This window comes from Eleutherodactylus coqui, chromosome 3, assembly GCF_035609145.1.
Source record: "Eleutherodactylus coqui strain aEleCoq1 chromosome 3, aEleCoq1.hap1, whole genome shotgun sequence".
NCBI classification, from domain to species: Eukaryota; Metazoa; Chordata; class Amphibia; order Anura; family Eleutherodactylidae; genus Eleutherodactylus; species Eleutherodactylus coqui.
Genome location: NC_089839.1, coordinates 247,700,390 through 247,716,941, shown reverse-complemented (window position 1 = coordinate 247,716,941; position 16,552 = coordinate 247,700,390). Strand labels below are relative to the sequence as shown.

The window sequence follows — 16,552 nt, the reverse complement described above, 5'->3', positions numbered from 1 at the left end:
TTTTCAGCCGTTTAAACAAATATTGAGGGATAATCGTGGCGTGTAAAAGGGCCTTTAGAAAAATCATTCACCTAGTAGATGGCTTCTTGCAGACACTCCGGAGCTGAAATGCTATTATTTGTTATGTGAGGGTCTTAGCCCAATACTAATTATATTTTCAGAATCAGGTGGGCCAGCTGAACAAAACACACCTAAACACATTGGGGTGCGTGGCCCACAACACCCGTATATGGCGTATCTGCGTACCTGGGCATAATTTATGTGCCATGTTTGGTATCGCTGAATAGATAAAATTATGATTGGAAATATGCCAGATACAAATTCCCAATTGAGGATCGCTTGCAGAGATATGGGTAAAATGGGAAAATATGATTTTTCCATAGGGGATGCATGGCCCACCCCAACCCTCCTGAATGACATCAGAGAGGGTGAAGGAAGGTGTGTCCCGAGGGAAACTTTTAAAACTAGGGCATCAGAAAGAATTTTGGTCAGACCTTCGGAGATACACCCAGCGTAAGGACTTTCCCATTGCTTCAGTGGCTCCGCACGAACCAGAATCTTTTGTTTATTTTTCTGCTTGTTTTATTTTAAAATACTCTCTTGTTGTGTATACCTGTTTACCCTTATACTCATGCATAACAACCTTTTTGTATATATATATATATATATATATATATATATATATTTGCACTGCTAGTCTTTTTTAGAACAAATCTGCAATTTATTAGTCAAGCCTTGTCCGTTTTAAAACGAACCATAGCGCCAAAGTTTTTGCGCAGAATTCATAAGTCTGAGTTCCAGCTCACCTTTAAAAGTTGGTGGTGGCAACATGTGTACGAGTGGCATTGTGGAGTGCTGGAATGCATCAGGCCGGAGCAGGGGGTGATTTGTGCTTTCGGCCTGCATGTGGCAGGACCCCGTGAAAGCTGGGTCTGACGACTCCACACTCGCAATTTTTCTAGAGTGATCGATCGAGGCTCTGCCATTGTTAGCGGCAGAGTGTGCTCGGATTAGTTGATCACAAATCTTGCACAATTTTCTCGGCTGTGTGAAAGTGGCTTAATTCTGAACCATTGGACATATGCCTGTTAATCCAGTATAGGAACAGCTTTTGACAAATGCCAGAATAGTGGGATTTCAGGATTATTAGCGTTTGCATTTTAAATTGTAATAAAATATTTATTGTATTTATCTGTTGGTTTCACATCATCCAGAAACTAAGCACCAATTACCTAATGCACTTCTGTATCAGTATTCACTTCTACACCAGCATCTTGTTGCTTCTATAATAGGAGTAATAATGATGTGCTTACAATATTTCGGATAAACCCATTAGTTCAGCACTTGAATGCCTCTTATTAGTATTACTAAGGGCTTAGACGAATGTCTTTGCGCGGTAAAACTCACGTCCATAAAATGTGATGAATCAAACCCATTGATGTAAACGGGTTCGTTCGCATGAGTGTATTTCTCGTGCGCAGGAAAGATAGGACCTGCCCTATCTTTCTGCACATTACACAGCAAGCTGGCATAGAATTCTGGGGCAGGTTAAAAAAAATCAAGGGGAAGGGTGTGACCGGTGTGCAACATAGAAGACATCCGGTCCTTATTAGGCTTTAATAGCCATTCTATTCCACGGAAAGGGAGCATCGTGAGTGTGAACCGGCCTTGTGAGTGCAAAAATGACATTACTATGCGCTGACATGCACATATCAGCCTGATTATTCCCATCTGCAAACCTTGTGGATAAATAAATCGTCCTTATCTGACGCATTGGATTCCAATGTACAGTATTCATTCAGATGAGCGATTGTTAGGCACTAGAGATGAGCGAGCACCAAAATGCTCGGGTGCTCGTTACTCGGGACGAACTTTTCGCAATGCTCGAGGGTTCGTTTCGAGTAACGAACCCCATTGAAGTCAATGGGCGACCCGAGCATTTTTGTATATCGCCGATGCTCGCTAAGGTTTCCATTTGTGAAAATCTGGGCAATTCAAGAAAGTGATGGGAACGACACAGCAACGGATAGGGCAGGCGAGGGGCTACATGTTGGGCTGCATCTCAAGTTCCCAGGTCCCACTATTAAGCCACAATAGCGGCAAGAGTGGCCCCCCCCCCGCACTGTCAGCGTAAAGATCGTTCTCCTCTGTCACAGCTGTAACAGCTGTGGCAGAGAAGAACGATGTTTGCCCATTGAATTCAATGGAGCCAGCAATACAGCAGGTTCCATTGAAAGCAATGGGCTGCCGGCGATCGCGGGATGAATTGTCGGGAAGGGCTTAAATATATAAGCCCTTCCCTGCAATTCATCCAGAAATGTGTTACAATAAAAATATATACCGTCGTATAAGGCGACGGGGCGTATAAGACGACCCCCCAACTGTCACCTTATACGCCGGCAATACAGTGGAGCAAAGAATAAAAATAATTACTCACTTCTTCTGGCGTACTGCGGTGCTGCTGCAGGCTGTCGCTCCCTCCTGGTCCACGGCAGAGCATTGCTTTCTGGACGCAGGGCTTGAAATCCCGCCCCCAGAAACACACGTGCCTTCAGCCAATCACAGCCATTCAATGACATTATTGTCATTGGCAGTGATTGGCTGAAGGCACGTGTGTTTCTGGAGGCGGGGATTTAAAGCCCTTCGTAGAGAAAGCAATGCTCTGCCGTGGACCAGGAGGGAGCGACAGCCTGCAGCAGCACCGCAGAACGCCAGAAGAAGTGAGTAATTATTTTTATTCTTTGCTCCACTGTATTGCCGGCGTATAAGGTGACAGTTGGGGGGTCGTCTTATACGCCCCGTCGCCTAATACGCCGGTATATATTTTTATTGTAACACATTTCTGGATGAATTGCAGGGAAGGGCTTATATATTTAAGCCCTTCCCGACAATTCATCCCGCGATCGCCGGCAGCCCATTGCTTTCAGTGGAACCTGCTGTATTGCTGGCTCCATTGAATTCAATGGGCAAACATCGTTCTTCTCTGGCACAGCTGTTACAGCTGTGGCAGAGAAGAATGATTTGTCTTCTATATGTTCTCAATGGGGTCGGCGCTGCTGCCGCCGGCCCCATTGAGCGCATATAGAGAAGAGAACAGAAATCGCAGATCGCACATAGGTGCGATCTGCGATTTCTATGGCCTTAAGAAGGACCGTTGGGGTTCTTGAAACCTAAAATACTCCTAACCCTCTCCCTATAGCAGCTCCACCAAGATACCACTTTCCCTGAACTAATGTCAGAACGCATCTGTGGCGAGCCGCGGGAGGGGCCGATTTTTATACTCGGGTGACACCTAATCTCGCCAGCCACTCACTGCAGGGGGGTGGTATAGGGCTTGAACGTTGCAGGGGGAAGTTGTAATGCCTTCCCTGTCTTTCAATTGGCCAGAAAAGCGCGCAAATTTCTCAGGGAAGAAAGTGAAACTAAACCGAACACCGCGTGGTACTCGTCACGAGTAACGAGCATCTCGAACACCCTAATACCCGAACGAGTATCAAGCTCGGACGAGTATGCTCGCTCATCTCTATTAGGCACTTAAAAAAATCTTGCTGGAAAAATAGAACATCAGCAACTGAAAATGGCGACCAATTTTATGTGCTGCAGGAAAGGATAGGTCATAGAGTTCTATGGGAGCTAGAAAAAAAGGGAAGGGAGGGAGTTTAGCCACGTCCAATGTTGGGAAAAGATTACAGTTGCCTCTATTCAAGCATTAGAAGTCGTTCTACGGATTTCTGCTGACCGAGGGATTTCTGCGCTGCAGCATATTTTTTCACCGATACGCTGCAGCTGCCCATGTGAATGGGCCAGAGAACGCTAATTAAGGCCTATTTCACACGAGCATCATTTTGACGCAGAGCAGGTGCGTAAAAAAAAAAATTGTATTTAAAAATCTTTTCTACATAGATCCCACATGGAGGATTTCACCTTCCCGGATGGTGCGGTATCTCTTTTCTCCAAATGTCTCGCTGCAAAAACCTCCCTCACTAGGACATTTTACAATGTTCTATCTGGGGATATGGGAGATATGGGAGATGTGAAGAGGGTCCACCTGTTAAACCTGGAAACAGACCCGAAGGAGAAGTTTTCTCCATCTCCATGTCTGAAGGCCTTTGAATGGGCTAATAAGTCTACCTTGTCTGGGAATCTTTTATAAACTCATTAGAAAGTGTTAACCAGATGGTTTTATACTCCCGTCAAACTGGCAAGAAGCTTCCCCACAATGAGCCAAGAGCGCTGGAGAAACTGTGGTCAGGAAGGTACACTATACCATTCTCTGGGATTGTCCTCGAAGTCAGATATTCTGGAGAGGGGCGTTTGGATACATTCAAAATATAACAGGCATTGCCCTGGCCAGCAGCCCACATCCGGCTCTGTTGCTTTTGGAGTGCGATTCTATACCCCGACATTATGGGAAAGGGATTTGCCATTTCCTACTAGCGGCAAAACTTATTTTAACTTGAAAGTGGAGGTAATGCTCCCCCCTTCTTGTATAGAAGATTTACTTGACAGGGTGGCTAAGTACTATACATATGAAAAATATATACTAGATCCAACCACAGCCATATTATGTAGAATCCTTGGCGACAATTTATGTTAATGTCTTAAGAACCAATGATTTTCTATGGGTTCTTTTAGACGAACGATTTTTTGATGGGCCTAAAAAAAAAATCCCACGTCATAAGATAGGACATAGGCACGATTCTTTGACGCTGAGATTCTTCTCCGTCAAAAGATAGAACAAGCCCCATCTTTTGACGGCACAATGCCGGCAGCTCTATTTGTATAGGAGTCTATGTGAGCCGGCAAAGGGAGGGGGAGGTAGTTTAACTTCCCCCAGGGGTGAAGGCGGTCACTGGCGGAGATGGAGTCCCCACGGGGACTCCCCTCATCTCAGAGCTGCGGCGTCAGTGCACTGCAAGACGCTGCAGCCAGCCATGTGAAACTCTTGGTCGCGGCTATTCTTCGTTCATGCGATTTATCACTTCGATAGCCGACTATCAGAGCAGTGTATAACTGTCACTTTAAGAAATGTTAAGTTATTGTTGTTCAACCACACTTTGCGTAGAAAGGCTCACTCTAGGCTAGAGATATGAGTCAGGCACTCAGCAGATAGACAGCCTGTGATAGGTAGTTAGATCCCCCCTTCCCGAAAATAAGCCCAAGCTAAACTACATGAAAAAAAAACAGCTACACTCACCTAGCAAGCGGCGTCTGCCTGCTGCAGTAATAGAGACCAGTATGAAGGTCCCAGTCGCCGTGGGCCAGGTGAATATAAGACACCCCCAAAAATAAGACACTGTGCCTCTTTTGGGGCAAAAATTGATATAAGACAGTGTCTTATTTTTGGGGAAACACAGTACAATGGACATGTAGGAATTAGAAGAAAATAATTCTGCACTCTGGGTGGGTATGTAATATGCAAACTAACAACCAATATTAGATAGGAAGTCAACAACACTTAACCAGAAGGACTTCTCTGTTATCCTGGTCTGCACTGGAATACACGAACCTTAATGCTGTATCCAGGAATGATTTTTTTAAAATGTATTTTACAATATGCAGGAACACAAAATTAGACTTACAAGGAAAATCCAAAATATATAATGTCAGGATGAAATATACAATGCAACGCGTTTCAGACTCCATTATCAAACATAAAGCACCGAACAAATAGGGGCTTTATAAATAGTGTTTTGATAAATAGAGGGAAGGGAGGGGTTGTAACAAAAATACTGCCAAAACCAATTCAAATTTCTCACCAGATGTCACTCCAATAGGAGTCTATATTAGTCTACAATAAAATGGCTGCAATGGTCCGGCCACATGACCATGGACCGGGAGTTTGTTATGCTACAGCTATGCGGTCCGGATCCACTAATCACCAGAATCCTAATAATAAACTATTGAATTTGTAAAATATGCTACAATGGAGAGAGCTCCATGCATATACGATGTCTTTAACTCTTAGGGCTCTTTCACACGAGCCCATAAATCTTCTCATTTTTACGGCCGGCAGATATACGCAACCATCTGAGCCATTGGTTTCCAATGCAACCATTCACATGGGCAAATATACGATGGGTAAAAATGTTGAATCATCAAAAATGGAACATACATGACTGAAATATGGCTGACACATATACACTGGGCGAAAAGATAGTTCTGGAACTATCTTTTGCCCAACATACTTCATTCAGCTGCTCCCATAGACTCCTATGGGAGCTAGACAAAGAAAGGGAGGTGGGTGGCATTTTAGCAGCGTCTCTGTATAGGCATTGGAAGGCATCCCGAGGAATTTTGCAGAGTGAGGGTTTTCCGGCGTTAAACGTATTTTTTTCGTTAAAGACCATGCTCACTGTCATGTGAATGGGTGAGAAAACGCTGGCCGTGATTGTGGAAAAATGTCCATTCATACCAATAAACAACGTGGATGTGAAAATGCCTACGCTTGTGTGAAAGAGCTTTTATACTCATTTCTGGAGTGCCAAATGGGTCAAGAGACTTTATTGTCCTAATAAAGAGGGGACCCAGACATTGCTGTACAGTGCACCCATAGTATTTTTCCTAATATATAGAGGATCCAGACATTGGCTACACAGTGCACCCTTAGTACTTGTGCAGCGTCCATGGAGCAGGCCCTCAACCAAGGAGACAACGGGGTAGAGAAACACCTTGTCAAGGAGCTCTACCGTCTCTTCCCTAAGGGTATCTCGGGATCCGACCTTGTTACCGACAGGTGGAGATCACAAATTAGTAACTGAGGTTACCTGTAGTCCTGTTTATCTCTCAGATGTAATAACGTAGTCCACACATACACAGAGTGTCTTTTCCGGACAAAAACCGGGAACATTCAGTCCATTTACTTAAACGCTTGTAGCAAACCCAATGACCAGTTCTTACAGTAGTGAAGCAGTGAGGATTTATGGGGCATTTATACATCCCCAGTTGCAGTTATCTGTAGGAACTCTCTCTCCCGGTAACTCTCTCTGTACTGTCCATCACTCACTTGTTCCTTATTCTCTGGCAGTTTCACTCCTCTTCGGACGCAAACGGTTCTTGCATGGCTTTGTATCTTTGAAATGGCTAGGCCCAATTGGGGACAGCGGACCACCTTATAGCCTCCTCTATGTTTCACTACTTTCACTAACTCTCCACACCTCCTAACTCTGGACTCTTGAACTCCAACTAGCACTGGATCCCCTCAAACTACTGGGTTCACACGTGACCACTCTTTTATACGGTATTAGTGTATCTTGACGCCACCGGAAGTACTGGTGGAGCCAAGATAGAAGGTGTTTGACAGGGGGTTGACGCCCCCTGTTCCTGATTGGCTGCAGGCCATTGTCCCCTTTCTCGGGCTTACAGGTCCTTGTTTTTTTCCCCTGCGCTGACTGTAGCAGGCATCCCAGCAGCCACGCTTTCACTGTCCATGCCGCCCCTTTTTTGCCATTACACATTTTGCTGGTGGGCTGCTTGTTCCCACCGCTTCCTTCACGCTTTTGCTGATGGGCCAGCAGTGAGCTCCACTGCCTTGGAGCCGGCCACTGTGACTGTCCCTGGTGACCCTTCCTCCACCCTTGCACGCTGTGACTGTAGGGGAGGTATGGGAGGACAGAAGCTGCAAAAGTCAGTATACATGCCCTCCTCGCTGTCGCCGCCGCCCCTGATGCCGAGGAGCACTCGCCGTTCCATGCGACTTAAGTCACGAGCGTTCTGCGCTGCGGCCCACAGCACAGCTTTCTGAAGTTCCGCGGGCCGCTGGTCAGCGGTCCGTCGTACAGCAGCACTGTAGAGTGCAAGCTGAGCGCTGTCCCCTTCCTTCACGGCCTCGTCCGATGACAACCACTGCTCATAAGTACTGATCTACACCTCTCACTTTCCTACACAGCGCACGGCGCTGGCTACAGGACCTGTGAGGGCGAGGATGGGGAGAATGCAGGACAGCCAATCAGTAACAGGGGGTGTCAACCCCCTGTCAAACTCCTTGTATCTTGGCTCCACCTGTATTTGTGGTGGCGTCAAGATACACTAATACCCTTTTATACTACACTCAGGACAAAACTATACATTTTCCAGACATTACCAGACATTAACGCTTTCAAGCCTGTAAACTCTATTACAGATAAATCTGCTTCAATGCACATACAAGACAGTGCACAAAGCAAACATAAAACATATATTCTAAGGTGCTGGAGGGGACCCCAAACTCTGGGCCACTACAGTTCCCCCCTACTTAAGAAAAGCCGACCTCGGTATCTCCTTAAAACAGAGTATATGTCCAGGATCAGAATTCCTCAGTGTTCTATCCCATTATCACTGTAGAACTATATATCTCAGTCTAGAATAGTGTAAGGCAAAACCATTACACAAATTCCCCCCCTACTCAGAGTTAACCCATCCCAGTGTACCCAGACTACCTGGGATTTAATTTCTGGTTTGCAGCTGTAATATATGACTGCATGTAGAGAAATGGATTGGCCAGTCACAAAAACAAATACTGCTAGACTGAGCTAAACCCAGGGTTTACTAGTATTGCCATGGGTTCTTCATAATTCTTCTCCCCAAAGCCTGAAATTCAAATACATCACTGTAAGCTGACACACATAGAAAGGGTGACTGGCAGATTTTGAATGGAGGATAAGTGGAATGATCTTCACTTTCCTATGGTTCCTTGTGAGGAGTGGTAGCTTAAAGTCAATACCCTCAAGAGAGCTGACTGTAATGATAATGATGGTGTGTCTCCTAAGATAGGTGAGACACAAGGCTGACACTGCAGTAATTGGATTTAGTAGGCTGTAACATCTAGACCTCCTGACTAGATCACTCAGACACACCATTCAACATAATCATTTATTATGCGCAATCAATAAACTTTGGATCTACTCCTCATACGCTCTCCTGCACATTTGCATATAACTTTAAAGTTGCATAATGTTTCAAACTTTAAACGGTATGCATAAATAATCGTTAAGCATAGCATTGAATAATGTCTTTATCAGTAAAGAGAAAATGTCTTTAAGGTCTTTTTAAATTGTTTCTGATAACAAGAGTCTATTAACACCAAATGACTTTCCTCACCAACGGGACCATAGGTTCTTCTGATTCCAATTCTGTGGTAAAGCCAGTTGGTGGGGCACTGCTTCCCCAGGAACTTATTCATATAGAAGAACATAGAGACAGGCTTGCTCTAGTAAGTCCTGCAACCTGTTCATTTGTATATCCACAGTTGCAGTTATCTGTAGAAATTCTCTGCTAAATCTCTCTCTACTGTCAGTCACTCACTTATTCCTCGCTCTCTGGCGGTTTCTCTCTCTCCGGAAACATGCGGTTCTTGTGTGGCTTTTTTTCCTTGTCCAGGCTCATACACTGCTTGCGGCTAATGGCTTTGGGTGAGTATTTCTGGAATGGCTAGGCCCAGCAGGGACAGCAGACCACCTTTCAGCCTCCTCCATGTCTCACTCCTCTTACCAACTCTCCGCACCTCCTAACTCTGGACTTTTGAACTCCAACTGGCACTGGAACCAGTCAAACTATTGGGCTCGCATGTGACCACTATTTTATGCTACACACAGGACAAAATGATACATTTTCTAGACATTACCAGACATTAACCCTTTCATGCCTGTAAACTGTAATACACATAAACCTGATTCATTCCACATACAAGACAGTGCACGTCTCCTCACCCACTGTCTTGGTGCTCTCTCTAAGGAGAAAAGATAGCGTTTCTGACCCCCATCCAAGGCCTCTCACTAGCAAAGCCAGACTCCTACTGCACACTGATGAAGGGCAAATACCGTAAAACAGCTGTCTGTGCATGGAGTCTGGCTTTGCTTTTAATTCCCAGTCATTGCTACAAGGCTTGTATAAAGAGTCTAATTTTGGCTTGAAGGAATGCTGCCTTTGGAGGTATTATTCAATATCCCTTATTTGTAAAACAAACATAAGACATATATTCTGAGGTGCTGGAGGGGACCCCAAACTCTGGGCTACTACACTTGTCATAATAAATAGGAGACCCAGACATGGCTACACAGTGCACCCTCTATACTTGTCCTAATATATAGGAGATACAGACATGGCTATACAGTGCACCCTTACTACTTGTCCTAATATATTGGTACCAAGACATGGCTACTCAGTGCACCCTTAGTATTTGTCCTAACATATAGAGGAACCAGACATGACTACACAGTGCACCCTTAGTACTTGTCCTAATATATGGGGGATCCAGACATGACTACACACTGCATCCTTAGTCCTTGTCCTAATATATTGGGACCCAGACATGGCTACACAGGGTACCTTTAGTACTTGTCCTAACATATAGGGGACCCAGACATGGCTACACAGTGCACCCTTAGTACTTGTCCTATATATATAGAGGAACACGACATGCATACACAATGCACCCATAGTACTTGTCTTAATATATAGGGGACCCAGACATGGCTACACAGTGCACCCTTAGTACTTGTCCTAATATATAGGGGACCCAGACATGACTACGCAGTGCACTCTTAGTACTTGTCATAATATATAGGAGACCCAGAAATGACTACACAGTGCACCCTTAGTACTTGTCATAATATATAGGGGACCCAGACATGGCTATACAGTGCACCCTTAGTACTTATCATAATATATAGGGACCCAGACATGACTACACAGTGCACCCTTAGTACTTGCCTAATATATAGGGGACCCAGACATGGCTACACAGTGCACCCTTAGTGCTTGTCCTAATGTATAAGGGACCAGACATGACTACACAGTGCACCCTTAGTACTTGTCCTATATATAGAGGAACAAGACATGGATACACAACGCACCCTTAGTACTTGTCCTAATATATAGGGGACCCAGACATGGCTACACAGTACACCCTTAGTACTTGTCCTAATATATAGGGGACCCAGACATGGCTATACAGTGCACCCTTACTACTTGTCCTAATATATTGGTATCAAGACATGGCTACTCAGTGCACCCTTAGTATTTGTCCTAACATATAGAGGAACCAGACATGACTACACAGTGCACCCTTAGTACTTGTCCTAATATATGGGGGATCCAGACATGACTACACACTGCATCCTTAGTCCTTGTCCTAATATATTGGGACCCAGACATGGCTACACAGGGTACCCTTAGTACTTGTCTTAATATATAGGGGACCCAGACATGGCTACACAGTGCACCCTTAGTACTTGTCCTAATATATAGGGGACCCAGACATGACTACACAGTGCACTCTTAGTACTTGTCATAATATATAGGAGACCCAGAAATGACTACACAGTGCACCCTTAGTGCTTGTCCTAATATATAGGAGAACCAGACAAGGCTACACAGTGCACCCTTAGTACTTGTCGTAATATATAGGGGACCCAGACATGACTACACAGTGCACTCTTAGTACTTGTCATAATATATAGGAGACCCAGAAATGACTACACAGTGCACCCTTAGTGCTTGTCCTAATATATAGGGGACCCAGACATGGCTACACAGTGCACCCTTAGTACTTGTCGTAATATATAGGGGACCCAGACATGACTACACAGTGCACTCTTAGTACTTGTCATAATATATAGGAGACCCAGAAATGACTACACAGTGCACCCTTAGTACTTGTCATAATATATAGGGGACCCAGACATGGATATACAGTACACCCTTAGTACTTATCATAATATATAGGGACCCAGACATGACTACACAGTGCACCCTTAGTACTTGCCCTAATATATAGGGGACCCAGACATGGCTACACAGTGCACCCTTAGTGCTTGTCCTAATATATAAGGGACCAGACATGACTACACAGTGCACCCTTAGTACTTGTCATAATATATAGGGGACCCAGACATGGCTACACAGTGCACCCTTAGTACTTGTCCTAATATATAGGGGACCCAGACATGGCTAAACAGTGCACCCTTAGTACTTGTCCTAATATATAGGAGACCCAGACAAGGCTACACAGTGCACCCTTAGTACTTGTCATAATATATAGGGGACCCAGACATGGCTGGCTACACAGTGCACCCTTAGTACTTGTCCGGATATATAGGAGACACAAACATGGCTACACAGTGCACCCTTAGTACTTGTCCGGATATATAGGAGACACAAACATGGCTACACAGTGCACCCTTAGTACTTGTCCGGATATATAGGAGACACAAACATGGCTACACAGTGCACCCTTAGTACTTGTCATAATATATAGGGGACCCAGACAGTACACCTTAAGTACTTGTCCTAATATATAGGTGGCCCAGACATGACTACACAGCGCACCCTTTGTACTTGTCCTAATATATAGTAGACCCAGACAAGGCTACACAGTGCACCCTTAGTACTTGTCCTAATATATAGGGGACCCAGACAGTACACCTTTAGTACTTGTCCTAATATATAGGTGGCCCAGACATGGATATACAGTGTACCCTTAGTACTTGTCCTAATATATGGGGGATCCAGACATGGCCTCACAGTGCACCCCTAGTACTTGTCCTGATATATAGAGGACCCAGACATGGCTACACAGTGCACCCTCTGTACTTGTCCTAATATATAGGAGACACAGACAAGGCTACACAGTGCACCCTTAGTACTAGTCCTAATATATAGGGGCCCAGACATGACTACACAGTGCACTCTTAGTACTTGTCCTAATATATAGGGGACCCAGACATGACTACACAGTGCACACTTAGTACTTGTTCTAATATATTGCGGAACCAGACATGGCTACAAAGTGCACCCTTAGTACTAGTCCTAATATATAGGTCACCAGACATGACTACACATTGCACTTTTAGTACTTGTCCTAACATAAAGGGGACCCAGACATAGCTACACAGTGCACCCTTAGTACTTGTCCTAATATAAAGGGAACCCAGACATGGCTACACAGCACACTCTCAGTACTTGTCCTAATATATAGGAGACCCAGATATGGCCACACAGTGAACCCTTAGTACTTGTTCTAATATATGGGGGATCCAGATATAACTTCACAGTGCACCCTTAGTACTTCTCCTGATAAATAAGAGACCCAGATATGGATACACAGTGCACCCTTAGTACTTGTCGTAATATACAAGAGACCCAGACATGGCTACACAGTGCACCCTTAGTACTTGTCCCAATATATAGGAGACCCAGAAATGACTACACAGTGCACGCTTAGTAACTGTTCTAATATATAGGGACCCAGACATGGCTACACAGTGCACCCTTACTGTTTGTCCTAATATATAGGGGTTCCAGACATGGCTACACAGTGCACCCTTACTGTTTGTCCTAATATATAGGGGTTCCAGACATGGCTACACAATGCACCCTTACTGCTTGTTATAATATATAGGGGACTCAGACATGACTACACAGTACACCCTTAGTAATTGTCCTAATATATAGGAAACCCAGACATGGCTACACAGTGCACCCTTAGTGCTTGTCCGCAATATATATATAGAAGACCCAGATATGACTACACAGTGCACCCTTAGTAATGTCCTAATATATAGGAAGGTCCAGACATGACTACACAGTCCACCCTTACTACTTGTTGTAATATGTAGGGAACCCAGACATGGCTACACAGTGCACCCTTAGTACCTGTCCTAATATATAGGGAACCCAGACATGGCTACACAGTGCACCCTTAGTACTTGTCCTAATTTATAGGCACCCAGACATGGCTACACAGTGCACCCTTAGTACTTGTCCTATTATATTGGGTCCCAGACATGACTACGCAGTCCATTCCTGTTGCCCTGCTACGTGCCACTCCTCTTCACTTTGACATGGATACGACACGTGAGCAGCCATGCATAGACATTTCTGTGTCCAGGTGACTGGGACGGCACAGAATGACATTGTGGGTCACATGTTGTACATCCTTGCCCTATACAATGTAAGTGTATTTCAAGCTACATTATATCATTTTTGATTGATTTATTTGAAGAAGCTTTCATTGTATATTTGCAAGCATTATATGATCGGGGGTCTTGATGTTATTGGAGCAGCCTGTTGCGCTTGAACCCATTTTGTTTCTTAAATCACTAATTAATAACCAATAAATCATTATTAATAATAATAATAATAACTGACTGTTAAATGAATCTACTATGTTAACAGAATGCGGTAATACAAGCCATAGTGGTCGCTGCTCAGCAACAGGATAACATACAAGCTTAATATTAACATATCTCAATGGATTCTGCAGCGTAAAATATGTTTGTACCTGCAATAATGACCCTGCTCCCCTATTATATTCTGCATCACTCATTTTCCCGTCGAACATGTAGTGTTGGACCTTTAGCAGATGACATGTTTCTTTATAATAGGCAGTTTCCCACTCTTCAATACATTTTCATGGTGAAAAACATAAAAGGAAGACATCCACTTTACATTCACGGCAGTATCAGCTGCCCATTCTCTTCCTCACAACCTGTTGAATAATCCATCACAGAAGCTTTTTTCCAGGAGTATAATGTCACAAAGACGTAAAGTGAGCTGAGAGTATAACACAGAAAGCTGTCACAGCCGTGTCACCCCTCCCTCCTCAATCCCATATTCTCTCTCCTCTCTCGCTGCCTGCTTCACTCTCTTCTTCCTTCTCACACATGCACTTTCTCATTTCACCTGCCTCCTGTCTATTTGCTCTAGGAATGGCTTCTTCGTTTTCTACAGGATGAGCAATATCACATCCCCCCCGGATCACTGCGAGAGACTTCTGGGGACACGTGTTCTGGTGGCCGCTGCATACTCTGTGTATTCAGTGTCTGGGACGTTGGCCAATGTTTTGGTGATCTACCTGGTTTGCTCTTTCAAGAAACTCAAGACAACTAGTAATGCATTCATTGTGAATGGCTGTGTTTCTGATCTCCTAGTGTGTGCATTTTGGATGCCTCAAGAAGCCATATTAATTTCCACCGGTCGCCTGGAGAACCCAACTTACAGAGTGTTCATGGAAGGGGTCTTTTTCCTTTGGATGACGGTCTCTCTATTATCCCATTCGCTCATTGCGTTGAACCGTTTTGTGCTCATCACCAAACTACCAACGGTGTACCATACCGTGTATCAGAAGAGGAACACAGAGTGGATGATTGCCATGGCATGGGTAATGCCTCTTGCATTTTTGCTTCCTTGGCTCTTTGGACAGCGGCTTCATGAAGTCAACCTTCAATGCCCAAAACTTAGACTTTATGTTTTTTGGGGCCATGAAGTGCCAGCCTCTAGTTCTTATACCGCTATCCTTTCTGCTGTGACAGTATTAAGCCAAACAATAATTCTTTTTCATTGTTATTTTCGCATTTTCCGAAAAGTCCAGATCAGCCTGAAAAGAGTGAGTGTCCTCAACTTCCAGGTGGTCCACAACCTGCCCTGCTCATGTCCTCGTAAGGACAAACGTCTAGGTTTATATGTGCTCATTGTCTGTTGTGTCTTCACAGTGACCACAGAGCCATTTGCATGGTCAGCCCTCTATGGCTTGTTTCAACCACTACCGGGAGGTGTTGCGACAGGGAGCTGGCTCTTGCTTTGTCTTCTGTTTGTACTTAACCCCTTCATCTACACCTGGAAGAATGAAGAGTTCAGACGGTCCTTTCGAGCTGTAGTTGGGGGTGAGCTTTGGAAAAGCTCAGGGAACAGTGCTGATCCGGCAGTGCAAACAATTTCCCAAAATGAGTCATAAGGTGTTACCGAAGCACACTTCATCCTTTGGGACAAATGCAATGTAGAATCTCAGGAGCGCATCTGACTCAGAAATTGAAGCTTGTTCTTGACTATGTATGGCCTCTAGTCTCATTACTTTTGTATTGATGGTTTCTATAGAAACATACGGTATTCATCCCCTCTCAGCTCCATGGGCCGGTGCAAATTAGCCCTCGGTGGGCAACACAGGTTGAAATTCTCACAATGTTTTATTTGCAGGAGCTGCCAGGGAAGAATTTCCGAGGAAAGGAACATTCTGGTTAAGTAAACAGACTGTGTGCAGCATATTTATTAGTTTTGCCAAAAGAAAAGAAATATGGTTCCACAATATCTGAGTGGTTTTATGCTGATAGAGCCAGCATTAAAACAAGAGATAATAATGTGTTTGTGACAGGAGCAGATAGCATGAGAACCGCATTCTGTAGGAAGATAAATGTTCTTCTGACTAAATTGTTCTAACAAGAAAAGACATTCAAGATATTTCTGTGCAAATGCTGAATATTGGAAAATATCTGGAAGAGATGTTAGTTTTATACCATCACTGTACTTGCCTTAAAATTTGGTGTGTATGGAAAATGTTGGATACACCACTCAAGATGTTCCTACGGGTGTGAACAGATACTTGAGTTCTGGCCAGATAAAGACAAAAGAATTGTATTGATGATACATTCCAATGACTTGTGTAGAAGAGATCAGGGTTAAAAAATGGAGAATGTAAACTTCATGTATAGTGCCTATTGAGGGAGATTGGAAGCAATGCCCCTATTTAAATGTGCATTACATATATTAAAAGTATTTATACATTTCTATTGTGTTGGTT

The 16,552-nt window shown here is 44.1% G+C and overlaps 1 protein-coding gene across 1 annotated transcript; it reads left to right on the top strand.

The window, feature by feature from the left end:
* The first annotated feature begins 13,899 nt into the window (after positions 1 to 13,899).
* GPR88 (G protein-coupled receptor 88) lies at positions 13,900 to 16,057 on the top strand. The gene is made up of 2 exons (XM_066594728.1): positions 13,900 to 13,930; positions 14,686 to 16,057. Coding segments are annotated over exons 1-2 (1,029 nt in total). The 5' UTR covers positions 13,900 to 13,928; the 3' UTR covers positions 15,713 to 16,057.
* Positions 16,058 to 16,552: the final 495 nt, after the last annotated feature.